General features: G+C 34.0%; 3 protein-coding genes across 3 annotated transcripts; 1 reads left to right on the top strand and 2 right to left on the bottom strand.

Annotated features, from left to right (window-relative positions):
• Nucleotides 1–1,537: 1,537 nt before the first annotated feature.
• On the bottom strand, nt 1,538–4,027 carry LOC108222526 (uncharacterized). Its single transcript, XM_017396440.2, has 9 exons — nt 3,609–4,027; nt 3,324–3,510; nt 3,094–3,227; nt 2,881–2,993; nt 2,502–2,745; nt 2,222–2,374; nt 2,059–2,138; nt 1,906–1,955; nt 1,538–1,772 (listed from the first exon to the last, which is right to left on the bottom strand). The coding sequence occupies exons 1-9, from the start codon at nt 3,984–3,986 to the stop codon at nt 1,627–1,629; spliced, it is 1,485 nt and encodes a 494-aa protein (XP_017251929.1). The 5' UTR covers nt 3,987–4,027; the 3' UTR covers nt 1,538–1,626.
• Nucleotides 4,028–11,766: 7,739 nt separating this feature from the next.
• On the bottom strand, nt 11,767–12,796 carry LOC108220220 (calmodulin-like protein 7). Its single transcript, XM_017393925.2, has one exon. The coding sequence runs from the start codon at nt 12,647–12,649 to the stop codon at nt 11,978–11,980; it is 672 nt and encodes a 223-aa protein (XP_017249414.1). The 5' UTR covers nt 12,650–12,796; the 3' UTR covers nt 11,767–11,977.
• A 2,418-nt stretch (nt 12,797–15,214) lies between these two features.
• Nucleotides 15,215–17,272, top strand: LOC108219955 (putative pentatricopeptide repeat-containing protein At1g02420). Its single transcript, XM_017393558.2, has one exon. It carries the CDS (start codon nt 15,323–15,325, stop codon nt 16,847–16,849), a length of 1,527 nt encoding a protein of 508 aa, XP_017249047.1. The 5' UTR covers nt 15,215–15,322; the 3' UTR covers nt 16,850–17,272.
• The last annotated feature ends 9,768 nt before the right edge of the window (nt 17,273–27,040 follow it).

The raw sequence follows: 27,040 nt of genomic DNA, 5'->3' as shown, positions 1-27,040 counted from the left end.
TCAGCTTCTGGAGGGATCAAGGTGGACCACCCGAAGATGAGCAACGGTACTAACTCTGATATTAGAAATCTGAACACTCATTGCATTATGCAGTGTGCTAAATTTGAGCAATTTATGGACAGAACCCAACTATTTTTGCAAGTTTGTGCTAGAAGATTGGTTCCTATGAGATAATGTACTATTTATTTAGAAATAACTCCCTTTAGAAATAAGTCCTACTCAAATCCCCAATGTAATATTTTAAACCTTGGCTAGGCTAGTCTGTGACTCTGCTCGCGGCATGAAATCACACGACGAGAAGGGAAAAGTTGTAGTACCACAATACACGAAGATCGGACAAAGCTAGTGGATGTGATCTCTACTTGATGTATCTTGACAATCTTTACATGATGATGAAGGTTAATGAAAATGTGATCGGTCTCTTGACAATATAGCCTGTGCACAGTTCAGTATCTCTCAGAACTAGTGAATCTAAAGGAGTCCAAAGTTAGTCCAGATTCTATGCTAATGTTTCAATTCCACAAACTAAATTTCTCCACAATGAGCTCCTCATGTAATTAAGAGAGTGTGGATGCCATTCTCCACATACGTAATGTCAAGTTTCAACCGTCACCAGGCGCTAATGCTATTTCCACTCACAAAAGAGACTTTTAGCTGGGGTTTACTTTAGTGAAATTTGTACAATGTATCCATGGTTGCCAAGTCTAAGTACATTAACATGACCTGATGACGAGTTTAATACTTAATCGTATGTCAGTTGCTGCAGTAACCTCAGTAAAGTTGGGAGCAAAGGTCTTAGAAATTCGGCAGAGGTTTCCATCCGTTTTTGTTGAAATATAGGATAAGATCCATTCGTGGCCTTTTTCTAACAATCTTAAAACTTTAGATGAGTCGATTCTCATTATAGTGTCAGGTCGCTTACTGGAATTCCAAGAAAACTTTGTAATGCACCTAGATTGGTTTGAATTAGTTTGGGCAAGCACATGAGGCTTCTTCTCTTGTCTGCCTTGTTGAGATAGTTGAACGTGACATGATTGACAACATCGCAAAAATTTTAAGGTCTCGCAACACTGTAACAGACTTTTGCAACTTCATTTATGACATGATGTGTTTCCAAAAACTCTGCTTGTAAGCTAGCTGGAGACTTTCTGCACTTGATCGTTTGAGCGAGGATTAACTGGAAAAACTTGGGATTGTTAGTTAATTGAGCCAGGTATGGAGATTGAAATTCGTCTGGGTATCATGAATCTCTAAAATATGCTGCTCTGGACCAGTATCCCCTATCAAAATCTATTGAATAAAACTAATTTCTTATATAATGCAATTATGAACAATAAAATTTAGGCCAAATGGCTGTTTGTGTTGAATTTGATGAGTTTCACATTACCTAGACTTTGAGTCAACCCAACCAAGTGACCCGCCATAGCTATTGGATCAAATATAAAAGATTCCGAGTTAAAGAGAACAATTAATAAGAATGATTTTTTATGCAAAAATAAGTTGCAGATGACAATAATATGCAGGAAGAATCGTGGAGTGGCTTGTATTACAGTATTCATTAAATCATAGGATTTTATTTCTAGACAAACATAACTTTTACAATGGAAAAAATTAGTACTAGCTAAATCATAATGTTACTTTGTGGGTAGCGTTGAGAGTGGCATAATATTCATTGATCCATCCTTTAATAATGCGAACCACCGTCTTTCGTTGATTCAGCAGCCATTCAGGATCATCTGGTCGGGTTGAAACAATGTCTAAGCAGTGTGAACCTGATCACATCGACAATGGTCGAATTTTATCAATATTTGATGCCACAGTCAGTTTGTTAACATCTCAGAATCCATAAATATTTCAGGTATGTTAAGAAAAAAGACTGAATTAGAAACGATATAGTTAACATACCATCAGCTGTGACAACGGCAACTAAACTATGAGATATGTTTTGCAATACCCTGCAGTTAGAAGTACAAAATGCAACAAATTAGGCCCACACACGTTCGCATTATGACTATGATGAAGCCATCTAAAGCAAATGATTTTATATCGCTTACATACCCGCCCCTGCTGTAAGGATCTCGTAAGCCATTGGAAAAAATGATGTTGCTCGCAAACTTCTCGAGTACTAATTTAATTTCCTACATGAGTTTACAGATAGGATTAACTAAACATAGATGTAATAACATGAAATCTAATACATATTTTGTGTTGCATACATTACCTGGCCTCCATAATATGTGGTTATCCAGTGAGGCCGAGGCTCTACGCCAAAACTATGTCTGCAATTTTCTAAGTAATCACTTAGACTGAAATTTGATTGTGGGAACATGGTATTGTCGCCATAGGCAAAGGGAATCACAATCTCACTGCAAGACTATACAAGTAGAATGTGTGATTTATAGCCAATGCATATGTACATCAATGTGATCTCGACTAATTCATAATTTTTATGATGTATTTTAATGAATTTGAATGAACATGACATGGAAGGATTAACTTACTTGCCAATGCCACCCTTGGGATGTTTCATCTACAGTATCTTGTATTAAGTTATGGCATTTTTTATCCTCCCAAATTGCAGAGATACCAATAAATATGCGTCCGAGTATGTCTGTCCCGTTTGGTGCTCCATCAATGCCTCCGCACACTTGGCTTACTGGATATGTTGGTGGAGCGTCATATTGAGCTGCAGCAGCATACCAATAGCTTAAGTCGTCTTTCAGTTCATCAGAATCTTTCAGCTGCCTAGACAAATACACGTTATTATTTATTTGGTGTTTTCTGTCCGTTGTAAGATGATACAAACTTGATTGCTCGTCTGATAAAATAGAATGAATTGTTGTTATTTATTTATTTTTAAAAGTAATTGTTCCTAGTTACCTGCAAGTATTGAATTTGTTGCTGAGGAGTGCAAGGCCATGGGGTTCTGAAGCTATTTTATCAATTTCTGACCATGAATTTTGTATCATTTTGTAACAGCTTTCACTCACATCCTGCATATACCACAACTCATGGATGTTGGTTTCCGCTAATAATTTGTTTAACAGAAACTTTTTGATGATCATCAATGGTTCAAATTGAGTAAAGGATTACCCTGAAATCTTTTGAAACGGTAGAATAATAAGCATCTTGTGGGGTAATGTCGTCAAAGTAAAGAATGGGAGCCGATGAGGCCAGTGCACCATACGCTATGTGGGGATATTTTAGCCTAAACCATGCAGCGAGCTCTAGCATTCCATGAAGTTAAATTAATAATAATTAATTAAGAATTTACACAGGAAAAGAAAAGAAACCATGCGAAGACATGTATCTAAGTCACTTACCGCCTCCATATGATGCACCAACAACAATGATCGGGGAATTATGAGCCGATAAATTGTTTTTGAGGTAAACCAAGAGTTCAGCGTAATCTGCCAAGGCTTGAGCTGAGTTAAAATAACCACGAATTGTAGTATTTTCCAGAGACTTTTTTATTGATCCCAACGGATTGGATTCACCATAATATCGATGCTAATGATCAAACAAACGTCAGTTTTAAAATATTTTATTCCACAAGAAATATAATTATTACATTTTCAAACTAATGCTTGCTTATTTGCTGTACATACCTCGATATAAACTTGAAGTGCTCCGAAAAGAGGTGCCTTTTCCGTCATAAAACCAATCCTTGGGTCAGGACCGAGTGCTGCCTCGGCTCCCAGGAAGGCAAATATGGGCGCATTTGTTTGTGGACCGTCCCAATGTGTAAAATCCATGAAATACTTCTGTTTGAAGGTAGTATAACTTTGGGGATTGTAGTTGAAATGATCTAGTGTTTGATCATAAAAATATTCTGTGAAGCTTCCGGAAATTGTTGTTGGTTTGTTTATAAATCTTTTTCTTAAGCCTCCTCGCAGCAGAGAAAGCCTTGGAGTTCTGTGTTCATGTGATGCTGAAAAACAGTATGAAATTGCTATTACAAGGAAAACAGCTTGTTTAAAATTCATTCTGCTGGTACGACCAAAAGCTTGGCCTACTAATTTCAGTTCAATCAATATGAATAGGCCATCAATACCCTTTATTAATAAGCGAAACCACTTTTCGGTGGAACATCGGTACCAAAAGTACCAAAATTTGGTCACTTTCATATTAATTAGGATTTTAGAGTCATTATTATACTATTATCAAAAGACTTCTATATTGAATAGAACTTTATTATTAAAGACCTCAATATTCATTAGGATAGTGAAACATCTGTATTGATTAGAATTTTATTATTAAAAACTTCAATATTGATTAGGATAATGTTATATAAATTTTTTATTTAATAACAATAATCATTATAGAATTATAAAAAGATTTTCATATTGTTAGGATTTTATACTTATTATTATACATTTTTAGACTTTTATAATTATTATTATACAATTATGAAAAGACTTCTATATTGATTTGGATTTTATATTAAAAATTTCAATATTGCTTAAGATTATTACACTACTATAAAAAGACTTCTATGGTAAAAGTACCAAAATTTGGTCACTTTCATATTAATTAGGATTTTAGAGTCATTATTATACTATTATCAAAAGACTTCTATATTGAATAGAACTTTATTATTAAAGACCTCAATATTCATTAGGATAGTGAAAGACATCTGTATTGATTAGAATTTTATTATTAAAAACTTCAATATTGATTAGGATAATGTTATATAAATTTTTTATTTAATAACAATAATCATTATAGAATTATGAAAAGATTTTCATATTGTTAGGATTTTATAATTATTATTATACATTTTTAGACTTTTATAATTATTATTATACAATTATGAAAAGACTTCTATATTGATTTGGATTTTATATTAAAAATTTCAATATTGCTTAAGATTATTACACTACTATAAAAAGACTTCTATGGTGTTTAGGATTTTGTAATATAACATTTATCATATCCGCACAGTTAAATCGCTAACAATTTAACTTATGAAACAGTCTTATAAAATTCATATCAAAATTTGGCTATCATCATAATATTTTTAATTAAAAATTATTACTATTACTAATTAAAAACTTCTATATTTGACATGATTTTGTATTATAACAATTATCTCACTAATAAAAATATATTACCAACAAAATTATTTGTTTTAATTTTTTAAAACTCAAATAATTTAATATACTGAACAACTCTATAAATCTCTTATTATGCTTCAGAGTTCAAATAAATAAAGAGTTCATATTGATATTAATATAATATCCTATCAATAGAATAATAATGTCAACAAAATTATTCGTTTTAATTTTTAAAACTCATACACTTTAATTTACGAAATAAATTTATACCAAAGTACCAAAAAACTTGGGTCATATATTTTTTAATAATAATAATTATTATCATTCGGTGTTTTTCAGAAGGTTGCGATAAAGACGAATAAGGCGATGGTAACACTGACTTGACAAATAGAAACTCAAAAAAATTGGAGTCATTGTCCATATTGCAACATATAATAAAAGAACCGAAACTCTAGACATATGTCAAATATTCGTTTTAATTTTTAAAACTCATACAATTTAATTTACGAAACAAATCTATAAAATTTCTATCATATTTCAGAATTAAAATAAACAAGATTCAATCTTTATACCAAAGTACCAAAAAACTTGAACATAACCTGCAAACTGTCATATGTTTACAAATATTGCAGACTAAAAAAAATTAAAATTGAAATGAGTAGATTATTTTTAAATAATTTTGGACTCTAATACTCTTATTTTGTGAACTCCATAGAACAGGGACCCATATTATTATGAAATAAATTTAAAGTAGGATCAAATTTTAATAATATCGAAAGTCTTATATTAAGTAACAATAATTTAAATATCTTTGAAAAACAATAATTTAAATAGTTATAATGAAAATATGATAATGTAATTAAAAAAACATTATTTTTTCAATAAATAACAAATTTTAAATTTTTATTTAAACCCGTGCTTGGCACGGGTTATCAACTAGTATATATAATAAGAGTGATGCTAGATAACCCAAATAAATTACAAAAATACTTACAAAATGACGGCATATTTTCATCCGGAAATTCATATGTATGCTATTTTGTGCATTTTTGTGTGAATATTTTGGGGTTTCAGCACTTTTCATATAACAAATATGAAATTCCTTAAAAGACTTATGCTTAGAAGCTGCGCAACTATTACTTTTAAGTTTTAATAGTAGTGATACTATTACTTTAAGTTAAAACTCTTAATCAATAATCATCCATCAAGTCACGTATCATGTTATCTGTTTTCATTATACTTGATGTTTTAGCAACCAAAGAATGATTCGGCTCCTTCTTTTGTTTGCAATTCGAGTACTTTTTTTCTTTCTTTTAACATGCTCATACCACTCTTTTTGACAAAATTTAAACTCTCTACGTAATGTTCATTGATAAAATTCGAACCCTCTACGTCTTATTCATTCTCGTGTGTTTATTTAAATTTCATGTGCACGAGGTGTAATAATCACTTTGGTAAAATTTACAATATATCAAGAAACTGAGAAGTTAAGCACCAGTAACTGCTTAGCAGTTAGCTGTTCTGTTTCTCTATTTTATTTTTCTTTTTCCCTACTACGATGTACTATTATGTACTATAATCATGGTTGTAAAATTTGCGGATTTTTTAAACACCGAGTCTATAATGTATAACGCGAAACTTGGTATTACCACCATGAATTTATTACCACCTTTGAAATTGAACTCTTCAAAAATCATTCAGAATGGATCACGAGGCACGAGCTGCAAAACTATAATAAGGCAGAGGAATTGAGTTACTAAATTTTGTGTGATATGTATTAACTGGAGAGAGCAGCAACTTAATCGTTTGCTCTCCAAATTTAAAATGTCTCTCTGAGTATTGGTCAAGAGTTCAAGACTGCTCCTTTTCCAGGGTTATCATAGAAGTAACTAGTAAGTGCCTTTGTATTGGGAAACTTGGTAGTGCTCCTTTCTAAGCACTTGTATTGTGTGATAAGTTGACGCATACAGATTGAAGTCTCCTGTGCCTTTTCATGGACAGTGGAAGATTAGATCTAGAATCGAGTATCATGTTTAGATAGTGAATCCCAATGACTAGTTCACCAGATGGATTAAAATGGTGTCAGCCCTATTAATAAATAAGTATATCTTATAATTTAGCTGAAATAACTAGATTATAATATTATTATCGGTTAAAATGATACTTATTATGGCAAGTAGTGTTAATAAATGATCTCTCATGAATTCATGGATGATACTTATATTCCTCGCACTTGCAGCTTGAATTTTTTTTAATGAAGATAACTTATCCCACCCTCAGTTGGTATCCTTGGCTCCTTGCTGTGCTACTTGTTTGTGTGAATACTGTATACCTACGTATTCTTATAAATATAGAATGTAATTGCAGTTCTTTCAGCTTCTGGAGGGATCAAGGTGGACCACCCCAAGATGAGCAACGGTACTAACTCTGATATTAGAAATCTGAACACTCATTGCTTTTATGCAATGTGCTAAGTATGAGCAATTTAATTCTGTTGCTTATCATGTGCTTGGTTTTTTATTGCAGATGTAGTTCTATTCCAGATTCAGTCTTGCGTTCATCTTCTATTTTATTATTCGTTTCCGGAATCATGTAAAATATTAAGGGATTTTCTATGGTGTGCCCAAAGCCACACAATAGTCCCTAACTCCAATAAAAATAGATCATTTTGGTTGGTGGATGAACAATAAATGATAATGGCCCCCTGCATTCACGTCAACTCCACCAATCAAAATAAGCCATTTTTATAGAATTTAGTGTTTATTGTGTGCCCTTGGGCACACATTAGAAAGACCGAAATATTAATATAATTTAGGGAAAATCAATTGACACGTCCTTCAACTATTCGGGTTTTATTGTCTAGGTCCCTGAACTAAAGATTCCACATTTCGGGTCCTTAACGTTTCAAAAATTTTACTTCAAGTCCTTACCGTTAAGTAGATTCTGACAACGTCAGAGTCTTTGTCCCATGTGTTCATTTATGCAGCTGAATTTTTTACAAAGATAAAAATAGGAAATTTCAACACGTTACAATCTAATTAATATAAATCTATTAATTTATTTTAAAAATAAATTGTTTAGACCATCATTTAGAAGGTGATATATTGTATCTTATTATTTATAAATTCTAGCGATATGTTTATTATTCACATTTATTTAAATATTATTTTTTAAAAAAACCTTCAAATTAAAATTTATGCAACATAAATATAATATATATATATACACACACCTTTTTATTTCACAGGTCTAAAGGTGTCGAAAAAAGAAAAAAGTATGTACAAATAAAACACAAGATATAAATTAAATAGTAAAATAGTGAAGGAAAACAAAGTCAAACTCAATCATTATTATTGATAATTAGATTTTGAATCTATTAATATAATTTTAAATATTGTTATATTAATGTATATATATTATAATAATTTTTGAAAAATTAAAAAAAATTAGAAAATAAAATTTTAATTTTAAAATTTTAATTTAAATTTATAAATATACCATACAGATAATATAGATAATTGAAATATATTTTCTGACTATATAGATAAACTGATTTTAATTGATACATAATGCAAATTTAGTATATTTTTTAAGTTAGCTTCTAAGAATTTAAAAATGGCCACGTGGCAGAATGATTATAACGGTGTTAGAATCTACTTAACGTCACATTTTAAAATTTTAATTTAAATTTATAAATATACCATACAGATAATATAGATAATTGAAATATATTTTCTGACTATATAGATAAACTGATTTTAATTGATACATAATGCAAATTTAGTATATTTTTTAAGTTAGCCTCTAAGAATTTAAAAATGGCCACGTGGCAGAATGATTATAACGGTGTTAGAATCTACTCAACGGCAAGGACTTCGAAGCAAATTTTTTGAAACGTTAAGAACCTGAAATGTGCAATCTTTAGTTCAGGATCTAGACAATAAAAGAGAGATAGTTCAAGGAGGTGTGAATTGATTTTCCCTATAATTTACACAAGTGTATCTTTTTGAATGCTGTCATAATTAATTTGAATGTTACAGATTTGAGATTGATTGGGTTTAATTACAAATACCACAGGATATTGCTAATGCATAATAACTTAGGCTAATGTTCACATTTGATCACAACACTGGAATATAGTCCATGCACAGTTCAGTAGCTTTGAGAACTATTCAATCGAAAGGAGTCCAAAGTCAGTCCAGATTGTATGCTTCAGTTCCACAATCTAAATTTCTCCACAATGAGCTCCTCATGTAATTAAGAGAGTGTGGATGTCATTCTCCACATACGTAATGTCAAGTTTCAACCGTCACTAGGCGCTAATGCTATTTCCACTCACAAAAGAGACTTTTAGCTGGGTCTTACTTTAGTAAAATTTGTACAATGTATCCTATGGTTGCCAAGTCCAAGGTTGTTCACTTCATGGAATGGAATGAGAAGAGAATGGAATGAGAAGAGAATGGAATGAAACTATATGAACAAGTTTTATGGAGATTGGAGAAAGTATGAAGCAATAGTGATTAAATATGAGTGAGTTAAAAATTTTCATGAAGAAGATGATAGGAAAAGATGATGAACAAATGGAATCATCATTCCTTTCAAAACATGTGGATTAGATTTTTAATTAAATTAGTTGAAATGGAATGATTGAAAGAATGAAAATTATAAACAATTTCACTAATCACTCACGATTTATAATACAAATTTCATTCCATTCTCCACTCACTCCATTCCATGAATGTTGTGTTTGGTTGGGGTGAATGAAAATGGAAGGAATGAAATGAGATTTGAACTATAATTTTGTTGAATGTATAATAATTTCATTCCTTCCACCATTCCATTCCTATCACCCATAACTAGAACTCAAACCCTCCATTTTGTGAAGGAATGCTTCATTCCTTATCATACCTATTTTCAATCCAAATTTTATCATACAAAATTTGCACTCATTTTTATTCAAAGTCCTCCCTCCTAGGCTCCTACACTCTATTATTTTCTTTTATTTATACTCATTCCATTCCGTTCACCCCAACCAAACACAACAGAAGTGAACACAAGTACACAACCTAAGTACATTAACATGACCTGATGACGAGTTTGATACTATGTCAGTCGCTGCAGTAACCTCAGTAAAGTTGGGAGCAGAGTTCATGAAAATTTTGCAAAGGTTGCGAATTGTTTTTGTTGAAATATAGGATAAGATCCATTTAAAGTTTTAGATGAATCGATTCTCAACATTGTGCCCGGCTGCTTATGGAATTCCAAGAAAACTTTGTAATATGAGAATAAAGCACACGAGGCTTCTTCTCTTGTCTGCCTTGTTGAGATAGTTGAACGTGACATGATTGACAATATCGCACAAAATTTAAGGTCTCGCAACACTGTAACAGCCTTTTGCAACTTCATTTATGACGTGATGTGTTTCCAAAAACTCTGCTTGTAAGCTAGCTGGAGACTTTCTGCACTTGATCATTTGAGCGAGGATTAACTAACCGGAATAACTTGGGATTGTTAGCTAAATGAGCCAGGTATGTAGATTGAAAATTCGACGGGGTGTCATGAATCTGTAAAATATGCTGCTCTGGATCCAAAAATTTAAGCTCCTTTGGATACCAATTGTATTTCTTTTCATTGTTTCTATTTTCCTTTAAGGACTAGTATCCCCTATCAAAATCTATTAAAATAAAGCTAATTTCTTAGATATATATAAGTCTTGCGTATTCAGAAAAAAAAATGATCTATAATGCAATTATTTACCTGTATTTTTATAATATGAGAATAACGCTTAATTATATGCTCCTACGTGCATATATTCCATCCTGCTTTAAGCAGGATAGGATCTTAACAAATTAGTTTGATTCGGTGGAAAAAGTGATGTAGTTGCTACAACTGCCTGGACCCCCGAGATGTTTGGTTGTGGTTGTACTTGTACCCATTCAAGCACGGCCATTGACCAAAACAGTATTATTGTCGTTGTTCATTTTTCACGTTCTTCCTATATTCATATCCCCGTCCACGACAGAAAAAAAAAATTTGTACTCCCTCCGTCCAATAATATATGTCACTTTGATTTTTTTTCACGTAATTTGAGGTGCAAATAAAATATACTTCTATACATTATTTTTCAAATTTTCTTTTTCTGAATAACATTCATATTTTTATTCAGAAAAAGAAAATTTGAAAAATAATGTATAGAAGTATGTTTTATTTGCACATCAAATTACGTGCAAAAAGTCAAAGCGACATGTATTTTGGGACGGAGATAATCAAAACCATTGTTTGTTTTCATTGCTGAAAGTCTGACACAAGAGGTCGACAATGTGTGGCTCTTAAATCTTAAGAGCCTCTTGTTTCTCTCTCCTCTCTCCTCAAAGTTAAGAGCCACCACATGACTCCTAACTTATTTTTTTACAATAAAAAAATCTTTCCTTCCAATTCATCTCCATCTTTCACTCTCTTTTGTTGTAGTGGAGCCCAATATATGAATAAAATATTAAATAGAGAAGAGATGTAGAGAGTATTGTTGGAGTTTACACTCTTAACTTTGTTCTAAATTGCTAAGAGCCACATTTTTTATATTATATTTAGGAGCCAACAAGGAGGCTCTTGTAGATGCTCTAACCAAATTACCGTATCAATCTACCCTTCTTTACCCAGTTTTCCGTGTTCCTACGTGCGGAGGGATTATAATTTCCGGACGACAACAAAATGCGTCGAATTTAGATCAATATTACTATGAACAAAATCCTGAAAAACTAGAATTAACAAGTCATTAGATGCAGAAAAGAGAGATTAGCCAGCAAACTAGTGGAACCACTAAGCAACCCCTCAGTTATCTGTACAAATCTAGATCTAGACAACAAGCAAACAAACCGCTACAACATTAAAAAAAAAAAACCAAACCAACCTCAGATCAGATCTCACGAAACTGGAAGAAACTTAGTCCCAGCTTTCATCATCATCTTAAACTCATCAAAATTGATCTTCCCATCTCCATCCACATCAACTTTCCTAATCATCTCCTTACAGCTCTCCAACAGCTTCCCTTCCTTAAACCCCAGCGACGACAACACCATCCCCAGCTCCTCCACCGTTATTACACCATCCCCGTCTTCATCGAACACATTAAACGCTTCTCTCAGATACCCTCCTCCATCTCCGACTTTTTCGGCGTCATCTTCGACATGACTCGAACTCATGATCGACTCGAATAACGTGCAGAACTCGTCGATGTCGATCAGATTATCTCCATTGGCGTCGACTTTCTCCACCATTTCTTTCACGTCTTTGTCGCTCATCGTGATCCCGATGTTCTTCAACGAGGACTTGAGCTCATCACTTGTTATATATCCGTCGCTGTTCTTGTCAAACGTGGCGAACACGCTCTTCAGCTCCGCTTTGAACTGGAGATTGTTTTTGTTGATCGTGCCGTTGGTAGTAGGTGCGACACTCTTGTGAATCACCGCCGTATTTTGTACATCGGATATTTCGTTTTGCTCGGTGGGTTTATTTTTCGGCGTGAATTTGATAAAATACGTGGCGAAAAGGCCGATGACGAAGAGGAGAAGAAGAAAAATGTATGAAATCAACATACTTATTTTTCTTCTTCTTGCTTCTTAGGCAGCACTGGCTTTGAAGCAAAGAAGAAGTGTGTTCAGTAGGATTAAAGAATAAAAAGAGATTTAATGAGCTTAAACGCGTTATTTGTTGCTTTCTTCGATCCCACAAAACGCGTGATTGTAGACTGTTTTTATAATTCGATTCGATGACTTGTTTTTACTTTATTCTTTTCATTTCTTTTTTCTCTATTTTTGACCTGGAAGGAGTGCCACTAGTGTGGGCAAGGGGCGCCCAGACCCAGAGCATCACTGCATCACATCGTATTCGGGGTTCATAAATAACTCGAGGAGTACGGAGTTAAAATTAAAATAGATTTAGTTATCATTACAATACGGGACTAAAAAATTAATTTTATTATTAAAATAGATTACATGTTTTATAATATCTAATTGAAACTTTCTTCTGTCATTCTAAAATTTTAGATAAATTATTTATTTAATATAATATTATATTTAATAATCAAAGAGTTTAGGAAGCGACTATCAGCTTTTTATTGATTTTAACGGTTTATATTTGATCTTTTTTAATTCCAACTATACCATTTGATTTTATATAATATTTGACGATAATCTATTTAGCTTATATTTTTTCATCAAAATTTATATAAATATCAGTTTAGCATTTTCAGCCGAATTTCATCTTCAAAATAATACTCCCTATGTCCCCTGGATAATATACATTGGGAAAGAGGGACGCGGCACGACCTTAATGCTCCTGAATAGTATGGTTGTGCATTTTATTTTAAATTTTTTTTCTGAATTAAATTTTAGAAGTTAAACTTTTATACAAAAAAAAAAATCTTAAAAAAAGTTACGAAAATATATTTTATAAGAACATTAAAATACGTGTTGAACAGCTAAAAAAAACGTATGAAATTAAATTGGACAAGAAAACGTATAAAATTAAATTGGACATAGCAAGTAATATTAGCAAATAACAAGATGGGATGTTTATTTCTTCCCAGAATCAAAATCAAGATGGGATGTTGATGGGAACTCTTTACTCCAGAGTTTCAACTTTCAATATATGATTAAAAATTAACTAACTAACTCTCAAAATATATTCTATTAACATTTCTTAATAATTAATATAAATATTTAATACAATATATATTAGCCAGGATGAAATATGGAATGCCCGTGAGAGTATATAGTATATTTCATATGGGTTAATTATCAAATGGATCACTTATTCCAACCCAATGTATCATCGGCATCATTGCGAAATTTTTGGTCTCACCTAAACCACTCAACAGACTAACGGTTGCATGGTGTTAAATCAAATTAAAAAAGACGTTAAAATTAACTCTTTCCGTTAAGTTCAGGTGACATGGTGCTTACGTGAATTGCAGGAATAAAATAAGTTTAAACTTAACAAATAAACTAAAAATAAACTAAAAGAAATTCCTACAAGTCATGTATAACGAATTCCTGAGGTATAACCTTGTTCCAGGTTATGTCAGATGACCACCAATTATTAGTCTATAAGGGGCATTCTTTCAAGTCCTGTCTGACAAAAAGAAGATGATATTTTTGAAGATGAAGAGGATTTAGAAGATAATGAGGATTCTGAGCAAGGTGATCAACCATCACAGCAACCAAGGAGGAGTGTCAAATATAAAAAATGTGACAAAAGATTTTACATTAATAAGCTCGAAGGTAGTATTAAGCTTTTAGTTCATGTGCAGGTCTAAAACCCCGAACACACTACACACGCTTATGTTTACTGGGGAATGAAGTGATGTTTACGGGGCAATGAAATGAAGTGGAATATACAGAAATAGCCGTTACTTTTTCACCTCAGGCCTCAGCTGCTCCCGTTAGTTTTTTTAATTTGATTTAACGGAATGCAACCATTAGTGTGTTGAGTGATTTAAGTGAGACCAAAATTTTCGCAGTGATGCGGATAATACATTGGGTTAGAATAAGTGATCCATTTGATAATTAACCTTATTTCATATTTTAACAGAATATATAATTAATCTCTGTCAATATTTTGTGCTTCATATTAATCTGTTTATCCCGCTCCGGTGAGAAGCCTAACTCTTTTTTTTTTGTCAGGTGTGACTTGTGAGAAGCCTAAATTGGACATGGAAAAAATCAGATTTATTGTCATAAAAAAGTTATTTCATCTATCACTCTCATTTTTTTTACAATTTTTAATATTATTTGACACACGTTTTAAGGTATATATCAAATATAGTTCTGTAATTTATTTTTAAATTTTCTTTTTTCTTTTTATTTAGAATATTAAATGTTTTATTTATATAAAAACAGTTACAAGTAATCACTACTCTCTCCCTCCTCTCATTTGTTTACATCGGGTGACGGGAGCTCGGCACGCATTCTAATGCTCTCGTGAAACGCAGTTCGATAAATTATTTTGAATTTTTTTTCTAAATAAAAATTTGATATTTATATTATTATACGAAAATATAAATATCAAATTTCTGTATGCACATTAAAATATGTGTCGAGCAGTGTACGGTAAAGAAATAAGAGGGACAATGGAGTCTAAAACTACATTTTCAGGAGTTGCCTTGCCCGGCCCGCACCACAAGATAAACTAGCTGACTGACTGACCGAGGAGTAATAATTACTGATAGCTTCGTTAAACCCCTGAAATCAAAAACCCTAATCGAGAAAATGGTGATAAACCCACAGAAGCTCCTCTCTCTCCAATCTTCAACGAGGTATGTTTATGTCAATCCCATTTCAATCTCTCTCGCGACTAGTAATTTCCTACTTCACTCTTGCTCACTCCATTCAAATCAGTCCACTGTAAATTACAATGATATACAAACTGTATATAACATCATATGCACCTCAACCAATACGAATGACATGAAAAAATCACTTAAATCAACCCAAATATTTCTGTCAAATGACTTAATTGATAGTGTGCTAAAAAAGGCTAGGTTTAGTCACTCAAACCCAAGAATTACATTGGATTTTTTCAATTTAACTGCGCAGCGAAGAGGGTTTTTTCATACTTCGTATTCAGTTGATACTATGTTGTATATCTTGGGTAGAAATAGGAGGTTTAGGGAAATTTGGGAGGTTTTGGGGGAGATTAAGAAAAAAGATCAGTCTTTGATTACACCGAGGACGGTTATGGTTGTTTTGGGCCGGGTTGCGAAAATTTGTTCAGTTAAGTTTACGGTTGAAATGTTTAAGAAGTTTAGGAGGATTGTTCCTGTGTTTGGGACAGAGTGTTATAATGGCTTGTTGAGGACTTTGTGTCAAGAAAAGAGTATGATCGACGCGAGGAATGTGTATCATTCGTTGAAACACGAGTTTAAGCCGGATTTGCAGACTTTTAATATATTGTTGTCAGGGTGGAAGTCACCGGAGGAAGCGGAGAGTTTTTTTGGAGAGATGCAAGGGTTGGGGGTAAAGCCGGATGTTGTTTCGTATAATTGCTTGATTGATGTTTTTTGTAAGGGTAGAGAAGTTGAAAAGGCGTTTAAGGTGGTAGATAAAATGAGAGAGGAGGATATTGCACCGGATGTGATATCATATACCAGTTTGATCGGGGGTTTGGGGTTAGTTGGACAGCCGGATAAAGCTAGAGATCTTTTGAAGGGAATGCAAGAGTATGGATGTTATCCTGATGTTGCTGCCTATAATGCTGTAATTAGGAATTATTGTATTGCAAAGAGGCTTGGTGAAGCTTATAAATTGTTGGATGAAATGGAGGGCAAAGGCTTGGACCCGAATGCCACTACGTACAATGTAATCTTAAGGTCTTTATATTGGACTTTTGATTTGAGATCTTCTTGGAATCTGTATGATAGAATGAGGAGAACTGGATGTATGCCCAACACACAATCTTGTATGTTTCTGATCAGGTTGATTAAAAGGGAGGAGAAGGTTGAGCTAGCTCTTGAGCTATGGGATGACATGGTGGAAAAGGGTTTCGGATCCTACACCTTGGTTTCTGATGTGTTGTTTGATTTGCTTTGCGATTGGGGGAAGCTAGTGGAAGCAGAGAGGTGTTTTTTGCAAATGGTAGAGAAGGGGCAGAAGCCAAGCAACACTTCATTCAGGAGGATCAAGGTGCTTATGGAATTAACTAATAAGCACGATGCCCTTCAGAATTTATCAGCAAAAATGGCTTCTTTTGGTACATCAGTCCAAGTCTCTTTAGATAAGCGTCCTTTAAAAGCATAGAATCTGACTTTAGTAGATTAAGTTCAGATGCATGTAATATAATCATTGTCTTTGACAAAGCTCTGCAAATGCACCTGGTTGAGGAGGATGAATTGGTTTCTGATGTGATGCTCAGGTATCTGTATCATAGTAGATGATTTGCATGTATTGGACTCGGCTCTGACCTTGCACGTAAAGTCAATTTCTTGTAAGCGGAATTTTTGCATGAATGAATCAAATACTGAATGGCATGCAACTTTATTCCATCAATCAAATGTTATATATAATTACTTCCAACTTGCGAGAACATGGAGATATTATGTCAAGGCTAGTCTGTTGCTTGCAACAGAGCATCAAAGAGCTTTCATAAACCACATTCTTTATGTTGGTGTACCTAATATATGTTTATAGAAAATGGAATTGTTTGAAAGTTTTATCAACTTTTCGCAGCAAAATGCTTGACCTGGTATAGTGGGATGTCCGTGTGCGAGTGATCTTTCAAAAGAGTCTCACAAATCTGTTTGCAGATATGCAAGCTGTGAATTTGTTAGCAAGTGCTTGCCCGACTCTTGTGTGGTGCCTGAACAATGGTGATAAAAGAAAAAACGTAAGCTTTTTTGCTGCACACTCTACTTGCTGGCACTCTCATCTTTCTTAAGAATGCTTTCACTGGTCATGGAAATCCATTGTTGCATAGCAGATTTCTGGTACATTATATGAGCACCGTTATTTTACTTCACATGGCAAATATATTTTACTTCACCGTTATACACCTTTACATTTCATAACACTTTTGTGTATTTCTTAAAGCAACAAGTAATTTCTTGAATTGTTGGATGATGATGGAGATACTTTAGTATTAGGAGTGGCAAAATCAGACACGACCTGAAACCCGACACGAACCAGACTCGAAAAAATACGAATTAGGGTCGGGGTTTTCATATTTCGGGTCAGGTAATTTTTTACCCGAAAAACTCGGGTCGGGTTCAGGTTGACCAGTGTACCCGAAACCGACCCGAAATATTTATATATATAATCTATTATGTTAATTATATATTTATATTACAACGTTAAATACATTTATGATATATTTATATATTATTAAAATATTTTTATTCACGTATAATCTTAATAAATTATTATATATATATATATATATATATATATTTTTTATTATATTAAAATAAATATAATTATTATAATAGAAATAATTATTTATTAAAAAATTTTGGGTCAAAACGGGTCATTTTCGGATTGAATGGGTACTAAACATGTCGGGTTCGGGTTTAAATTTTTAACCCTTTTCGGGTTCGGGTTGACCCAAAAACTGGACCGGGTAAGACAACCCGACATGAACCTGACCCATTACCCGAAATTGCCACCCCTATTTAGTATCATATTAACGCTTGTCTATATTTCTTTTAGTTAGATTCTATATATTATATTATTCCTCTAGTGTCTAATGAAAGATCTTTCTTTGATTATACTTTATTTTATTTTCTTATAATAAATGTATTATACATACGTGTAATAATAATTTATCATTGGATTTACTATCTTTTATTATTTTTTAATAATATATATTTTTGTTTCATTTGTTTTTATTTTTATGATGCTTGAAAAAGATTTCATGATTAATTTATGAAACATTAAATTTTTCTCCCTTTGTCCTAAATTTGATGAGCCCATTGACTTTGGATACCCAATTTATGGTGCATTGACCATATAGTTGTATAACTTATTTTTAAAATGTGAAATTACAAAAATAAAATACAGAACTAAACGATCAATGCACTTTAAGTATAATAGAGTGTAGGGTTAAAAATAGGGTGGGGAAGATGGGGAACCCGCCCTAACCCGTCCCGAATGGGGCAGATCCGCCCCGCTAATATGGGGAATGGGGTAGTGACGGGGAATGATTTTCTGCCCCGTCAAAATATGGGGCAAGTATGGTATTTGTTGAATCCCCGCGGGGATTCCCCGCCCCGCCCCGCATATATTTAATATAAATAAATAATTATATTTAATATAATATATTTATTATATTTAATATAATATATTTATTATATTTAATATAAAATATTTATTATATTTAATATTATTATTTTATAATACACAAAACTATAATTTTACAATGTATAACATGTGTCTTTGATTTCTATTATATTTAATTTTTTGCTTTTAATATACATGTCTCGTATATTTTTATTAAATTCTGAAGAAAAAATTACTAAATTTTAAAGTAATTATTTAAAGTGTAATATTATAGCAGCGGGGCGGGGCGGGGCAAAATTATATTAAATCCCCAGTGGGGCGGGGATGGGGATTAAAAACAAATCCCCGCGGGGAATGGGGCGGTGACGGGGCAAGAAAAATATATATGGGGCGGGGCTGGGAAATGAAATCCCCGCCCCGAACCCGCCCCATTTTTAACCCTAATAGAGTGGCACTTTATACATATTTTTCATTTAGGTCGGTGATGAAACGTAACTTTCAGCTTGCTAATAGAGGTGTGGTTATTGATGACAAGTATAATAATGCTGGTAGTGGGAATAAATTCTGGGGGAGTTTAGGAGGTAGTCAGGGGTGTGCAGGAGTATCAGATAGGCAGATGAATGTTCAGAATCGGTTTCATGTGCTAGATTTAGGCAATGAGCAGGAGAGCAGTAAAAATGAGTAGGGCCCGAAGGATAAAATTGAACCTGTAGTAGTGCAACTTCAGCAGAATGTTCCAGTTTTGGAGATTCCGGAGGAAAAGTCTATGAAATATGCTATAGATATTCTGAATGAAAGGATTAAGAATATATTGTGAGTGGTAGTAAATTGTCCCCTGCTGAGCTGGTATTGATGGAACAGTGAATTGGGGAAAGGGAGAAAGTTCAGGGTCATAGTCACACAGTGAATATTGTTAATTGTGACATAAATTCTGAAAAGGATTATATGTCTGAGCCCACTGACACTGATAAATTTATGATGCAAGGTATAAATTGTCAGTTGGATGAGGGAAGTGTTCTGCTTGGGATTCTGATGTTGATGGTCTGCCTGATTAGCTGTAGAGTTATGAGTTTGTTGTTTTCTTCAATTTGTTTTATGGATAAATTAGCTTTTTGGAATGTCAGGGGGGTTTAATCAACCCTCCAAATGTAAAGAAGTTAAAGATTTAATGTTGGATAACCGAGCGGTTTGTGTGAGCTGATTGAGACTCATGTTGTCAGAGGAAGAAGAAAGAATGTGTTCAACAGAATGTTTCATCGGTGAGATTGGCTCTCAAATTCGGATCTTTGTTCAAAAGGCTGTCGGATAATGTTGGGTCGGAATCCAGAATTGTTTGATGTGTTGGAAATTTTGTCTACGGACCAAGTGATTCATTGTGTAATCACTATTTTGGAAAGCAAAATCTCAATTCATTGTTCCGTTGTTTATGCAGCTAATAAACATGTTGATCGTCGAAGTTTGTGGCAGTCTCTTCGAGTGTATAGTATGTTAACTTCTACTTCTCTTTGGGTCCTTATGTGGGATTTTATTGCTATGCTTAGTGATTCTAAAAGTCAAGGGGGCAATGAAAGTGATTTTCTAGCTATCCAAGAATTTAAAGATTGTTTTAATTATATTGAGGTGCAGGATGTGGTTTATTCGGGAATACTGTTTACTTGGACAGGAGCTCCGCATGGTGTTGGTGGTGTTAAGAAGCTAGACACGGTCATGGCTAACTTGATTTTTTTTCCAGAAATTTGAAATCTCTTCGGTATTAGAATAAGGCTCTCATGACTTGTCATATTTGAAATATTGTTTCTCAGAAATGTTCGTTGTGAGTTAAGTAGGTACATGAGTACCGTATTAAAGACAGAAGTTTTTGGGATATTACAAAAGCGTGGGATTCTTCTTGGAGCTGGAAAAGTATTTTTGACTCTTCGTGAGGAGGTCCATTTATCTGGCAGAATTTAGGCAATGATCAGCAGATAAGTTTTTGGTTTGATACTTGAGCGCTGAATCAGCCTCTTTCAAATTTTTGTATTCATCGTGATATTGTGCAGGTGGGGCATAGTATGTATGACAGGCCTGTGGATTTTGGGATTGATGATTGATGGATTTTGCCTGCTGAAATTCTGTTAAGGATTCCTTTATTGTAGGGTGTGCACCTCGAATTTTAGAAGTGCCTGATGAAGTGGTTTGGATACTGAAAGAAGGGAAGGAAAAAAAAGTTTTCGGGTCATTAGGTGTGGGAGAACCTTCGATTTTGTGGGAATAAAGCAGTTCAGTAGAATTTGATTTTGTTCCCTAAAAGCATTCATAAGCATTATTTTACTCTTTGCCTCTTTGGCTGGTTGTCCGAGGGAGACTCCTAACTCAGGATAGTTTACAGGTGTGGCAAGCTCAGAATCAGGCAGCTTGTGCTTTTTGTGAAGGGCCTTTGGTTCAGTATCACATTATTTTTGTAAGTGTGTTTTGCTGGAGTTTCAAAGTAGGGGCTACTGCACTTGATTCAGGGGAGATTGTGATAGGTTTATTAGGATGTCGGCTGCTACATGGAGGTCTCAGTCGCTGCATAACCTTATTAACAAATTGGTCAGCAACGATCGTGTTCCATATCTGGACAGAGAGAAATTGGAGGTTATTCCAAAGAAAATAGAAATGTCATTGTCAAATTATTGCAGAGATTGAGGATGATGTTCGAAAGAAGTTAATGGAACTGACTGTTGTTCGTTCTCAGAGGGTCTGTGATGAGCTTGGGAGATGGGGATTGGGGAGTGTGTTCTGAGTTCTATTCAATCCAATATTGGTTCTATGGATGAGCTTGTCTCTACCCTCATACATCAAAATAGAAAAATTATAATCAATCTACTAAACTGTATTTTAAACTTGAATAAATATTTTTTACCTCATACATTGAATAATACAGTAACTTATATCAACCGGTAAAATAATGAAACAAGTCGTATAAAGAGAAAAAATTAACAATATAGGATCATAATAAACATATTTTATTATGCCCACAAAATCAGTTGGATCGGAGTGCGTTTTTTTATGAATGACAGGGATCGGGTGATTTGGGACCATATAGAAATAGAAAGCCCCATACTTCCCATACAAATTGAAGTAAAGACGATTTTCTCACATGGTGGCATGTGCGGCCTTATGGATGGCCTGGTTGGCCTTTTATCGTTTCTCCTTTTACCTTTCTATTCGTCATCTTCCTTGCACTAAAACAAAAATTGTCATTTCCTACTAGTCGACCAATCGAAATGAGAGTTTATTAATAAAAATATGATCCTTTTCTTGTTGTCGCACGGATGCACACGACTTGTAACTTGTAAGAAATACGCATCTACGAGATAGCAACATGAGAATGCGGAGTACGATTGGATAGTCCAGTGGTGGATTTATCCTCTGTTGTCTCTACATCCGGGTTCGACTCTGGCTCATCCCACAAATTATTAGAACATATACTAATTTGTAAGACAAATAAGTCTGCATCGTCAAAAAACATGAGAATGCGATAAAAGGCTGATTTTGCTTAGTCAAATTTATATGCACAAAAATATGAAAATTAAATATGAAACCTATATTTTGTCCACATTATTTATGGGTAGGGGTGTAAACAAACCAAACTGTTCGTGAGTTACTCGAACTCGGCTCGTAAAATATTCGAATTTGATTCGGTAATAATCGAGCCGAGCTCGAGCTATTTGGAAGTTTTGCCGAGTCGAGCTTGAGCTTCAAACTACTCGGCTCGTAAGGTTCGCGAGCCTTATCGAGCCTCTTTTATTCCTTAACTTTTTTTATTATAAATATGTTTTTACAAATATATTTAATATTTTATCTATAATTTATATATTTAATCGAATCGAACTCGAGTCGAACCGATCATATTTTGAGTTTTTGTCAATATGTGGTGACTCGATTCGAGCTTTCAAGCCGAACTCGAGCTTATCAAACTATTTATGAGCCGAGATTCGAACTTGAAATTAACGGCTCGGTCGAACTCGAACTCGAGCCCCGAACTTTTCAGTCGAGTTCGAGCCGAGCCTGCCAGTGTTCGACTCGGCTCGGCTCGATTACACCCCTATTAATGGGGTACGTATTTGTTGGTTTGATTTAATTTTCGCAAACAATATAAATAGCGGGTCCACAGCATGCGCACTGAGGAAAAAGAAAAATATAAGCGAGTGATTTCATCATCCTTGCCGGCCCTGAGGCTGAGGCCTCCTCATTTATAAAGCATGCTGCAGGTGGTACACAGAGGCAGATGAGAAATGGTAGCCGTAGCAGTACTAGACCCTTCATTCTGCATCAAATGGGTATCACAATGCTTCTGCTTCTGCTGCTTGTGGTCCAACCTATTACCTATCTATCATGTCCTCTTGCATCACCCATCCCCTCTAACCTACTCTACTATCTTCCAACCACTCAACTCCTTGTTCACTTCTCTTCTCATTTATTTTACTTGTCTTCAACCTCTCTAGCTTCTCTTCACCAAAACACACACTTCTTATCAACATTCGCATTGCCTTGTCTTGATAGATCTGAACAAGCAAGTCCTGTCATGCTTTTCCACAGCTTTCTTGAACTTTCTTCATGTTTTCTATGTGCTGTGATATGATGATATATCGATCAATCAGCATTGCAGATATATGTGCACTGAGGAAGTTGAAGAAAGCTGTGGGAAGACATGCCATTCAAGGACTTCGTCGATCGCCATGATTAAATCCTGCATCCATCATTCTTGAGCTAGCTTGCTAGTCCCAGGGTAAAACTTCTAACTCAGTTGAATTGTGCGATGCCAATTGATTCAGATTTGGTCTTGCAAATATTAGTGCTTAATTTTACTTAATTTAGTGGATTTGATTTCATGCAGATCTTTATGGTAATTCACACCGACTAATAAGTTTATTATAAGTACCGTAGAAGAATAATTGTCTTCACATTGTTCTGTTCTGTATATATACTGCGACACGTTTTAAGGCATGCATGGCTCATCTAGTACACTTGCACAGTAAATTTTGTCAGCCCAGATGGTAAAATCGCTCTACTCACTCAAGATTATTGTGGGAATCTTATATATATCACTGCACTCTGTTTTATAAATAAAATTCATTATTATAATATATATATAATTTTTTTCCAAATATATATATAATTTTAATGGAGTGTGATTTATATATTATCAACATGAATCTGTACGATATCCTGCGAAATTCGTTCCAATATTGATGGGGTAGTTTCATGCATAACTAAATGTGAAAATTGTGTCCAAAACTTTTAATTAATTAGTCACAAACTGTGTATGGATAAAACTGGACTTCAAATCGCAATTTTTATTACTTAGCAGGAAGATGAGGTATGAAGGGTAGTGTGGATAATCTGGGGTGTATTTGTATGTTGCAGAAAAGATTCCCCGCCTTCTCCTCTTTATTTATCAATAATTGATTCTTCATCTTATTTTTCCTTTTTCACTTTTGCATTGCATGATCTCATTCATGCGTGTATGGGAAAAGGTTAGACTTTGTCCGACCGTGAGAGATTAAACGTAGGTTTTTCCAGTGTGTGCGCATGGATACACACTAACAACTACGAGGTGGAGGGTTTTTATTGTTAATGATTTTTCTGTATATGCAGGGGTCATGATTATTAATGAGTTTTAGTCATTAAAAACCCCACCTACTTAAAAAGTGGTTGTTAGTATGTGTTTATGGATACACACTAAAAAATCCGATTAAATATTATTTTCTACCGTTTGAATCCCAAGACGAACATGAACACACCATGCAGTAGGTGACGGGGGACAATGTAATATTATTTACTGTTTAGTAATTGATAATTTTAAAGTATTTATCTGTCAAAAATATATAATGACATGGAAAATATTACAACTTGTGAGCAAACTGATAAACTAGCGTAATCATATAATTTCGTGACGACAACTAATTATTCTTACCGGAAAGCATATAGATATGCTAATCCACTAATTAGAGCTAATGTCTTATGCTAAGATCTGAAACATTATCAGATCAGGTCCTAGCTAATATAGAATTTAGTAGAACAGCTGAGCAGCAGGTCAGGTTTTACAGTCATTCCACTAAGCAACTTTGTTTCTACATGAAACTTGAAATTACATTATTGACTACTGTACATACTGTTCTCAGTTGCACGACTGGTTTATGATATGCTTAAAAACTCAGACCGACCACTACATATACACAACTCAAGACAACAGCTATTACATGTTTGCCAGATTCAGAGTAATGTAATGTATGATTCTCAGATCTTACTTTAATTACAACAATTATTAGGTATGTTTCGAAGAATCATTGATAGCCAAGTGACAAGATTACGAGACTCACCTCGTCATGTGGGAAGGATTTAAGATTTTTAACTACCCAGTGCAAAAAGATGAATGGGAAAATTTGTGTCACAAAAATAAAACAAAAACTACAAAATCTCTATAATTTGTAAAGTTATTCTGTTTTTTTTATAAAAGCCTAGGTATATATGCCAAGCACGAGAAATTGAAGAAAAATATAACTAAATTATAGAAAAGATGACAACAAGTGTGAGTTGAACATGACATGGGTCATATCGGTGCGAAAAAAATGCTTCCAGACCCTCCACCATGAGAGCTAGATTATGCATATACCGATAATTCATACCGTAAAATGCAGATATTTCTGAAGTCATGGGAGCAAGTACCTCCAGGCTCCACTATCCCATTCTAACTCCGTCCCTGTCTCCCCGTGAGCTTGGTACCTCACTTTATGGATTCGTTCATGCCTTTGCGTTGTATCATTATTTAAATTACTGTATTATGAGCAATTGTTTTAAATTTTACGTTGATCTCGGAATGTGATTAAACTTATAGATATATTGTATTCAATATTCATGTAATGTCAAACCCAAAATATATACATAATTTAATAAATTATTTTGTCATGTAAAGAATTGAGAGGGATATCCAGAAAAGAAAAAATTGTAAATAATTGGTTGCGTATCATGCAAAGAGAAGGCTAGGAGCCTAGGGAGTTGATTCTATAGAGTGGTAGGCTAATCCCTGCTTGTACCATAGTCAGTATGAATGCTACTGTATATCAAATTCCTTCACCAAATTGATGGGGGCAAGGTTATATCAAGTTGATAAATGTATGCCATTTAGGTATAAATTTATAAAGAGATGGACCGTGCACTTTATCTCATTTAATTTACACGGAGTATGAATCTAGCAGGGGCCTTGCATGGTTGTCTCGTATTAAAACGATGAGATAATTTCACAATATAGAGACTCATATTCGACTGCTAAGTGACATATGAAGGAATTGTCATCGATATAATGAGTGTTGTGTATTAAATTTGATTATGAATTAAATATAAGCTGTGATGATCAATGTGAGCGTGAGAGCTCAAGTAGTACTACTGTTGTACAAAGGGCACTCACTAATGGATTCTCCAATATATCATCTCATCAGGCAAACAAATGATGGACTGCAACCTCACCATTGGCATTCACAGGTACGTAAAGACACTGGAATGACTGCAAAAAGACACCTCAAATTATTTAGTGCTGAATCGGGTAGAGATATTTTTCATTTGATCAATTTATACTCATATTAACATTGATGCTATGCTCGGAGTAATTAAGGACGTGGAATTTTGTTACCGATCACTAAACAAATTTAATATAGAGGCTGGAAACGAAGGGGCCGGGGAGGATTATAGATGTTTTTCATATGGCAAAATTATGTGTGTGTGATCAGTGAAGGTGCAGCTTGCTTAAAGGAAGTGTAGCTAGTGTTGTTGATCTTCTCTGTTTCTTCCCACAGCTTCATTGAACCGCTTCAAGCTCATCGGTTCAAGATGAAATAAGCGGTTCAAGAAAGCTGTGGAAACATACAGAGATGCTCATTTCTGTACTTCTTGTATCTAAATGCTTCACTAATATTACTCCACAAATTTAACCCTGCTAGGGAAATGAATCTATGTATCTGCAGGGGACGTTAGCACATTAGTATAATAAAATGAAAATTGAGTATATGTTTGCGAATGTGTATTGCTAGGCCTAGTTATCAAGGGTGGAGGGGAAGTGTGTGGTTGAAGGCATGAGGAAATGTGTATTTGGAGACTTGGAGGAGGGAGTCATGGAGGGGAGTTATAGAAGAAGATGACTTAAGCAGAAAGAAACTAAATGTACATTGTGAAATATTTCTTCCTAATAAAATAACG

This window comes from Daucus carota, chromosome 5 (genome assembly GCF_001625215.2).
Source record: "Daucus carota subsp. sativus chromosome 5, DH1 v3.0, whole genome shotgun sequence".
Classification (NCBI taxonomy): domain Eukaryota; kingdom Viridiplantae; phylum Streptophyta; class Magnoliopsida; order Apiales; family Apiaceae; genus Daucus; species Daucus carota.
This window is presented reverse-complemented; position numbering and strand designations above follow the sequence as displayed.

Coding starts and splice junctions, on each gene's coding strand:
- LOC108222526 (XM_017396440.2), bottom strand. CDS start 3,986: ATGAATTTTAAACAAGCTGTTTTCCTTGTAATAGCAATTTCATACTGT. Junction 3,511..3,608: donor CACTTCAAGTTTATATCGAG/GTATGTACAGCA, acceptor TTTGATCATTAG/CATCGATATTATGGTGAATC. Junction 2,139..2,221: donor CCACATATTATGGAGGCCAG/GTAATGTATGCA, acceptor AAACTCATGTAG/GAAATTAAATTAGTACTCGA.
- LOC108219955 (XM_017393558.2), top strand. CDS start 15,323: ATGGTGATAAACCCACAGAAGCTCCTCTCTCTCCAATCTTCAACGAGG.
- LOC108220220 (XM_017393925.2), bottom strand. CDS start 12,649: ATGTTGATTTCATACATTTTTCTTCTTCTCCTCTTCGTCATCGGCCTT.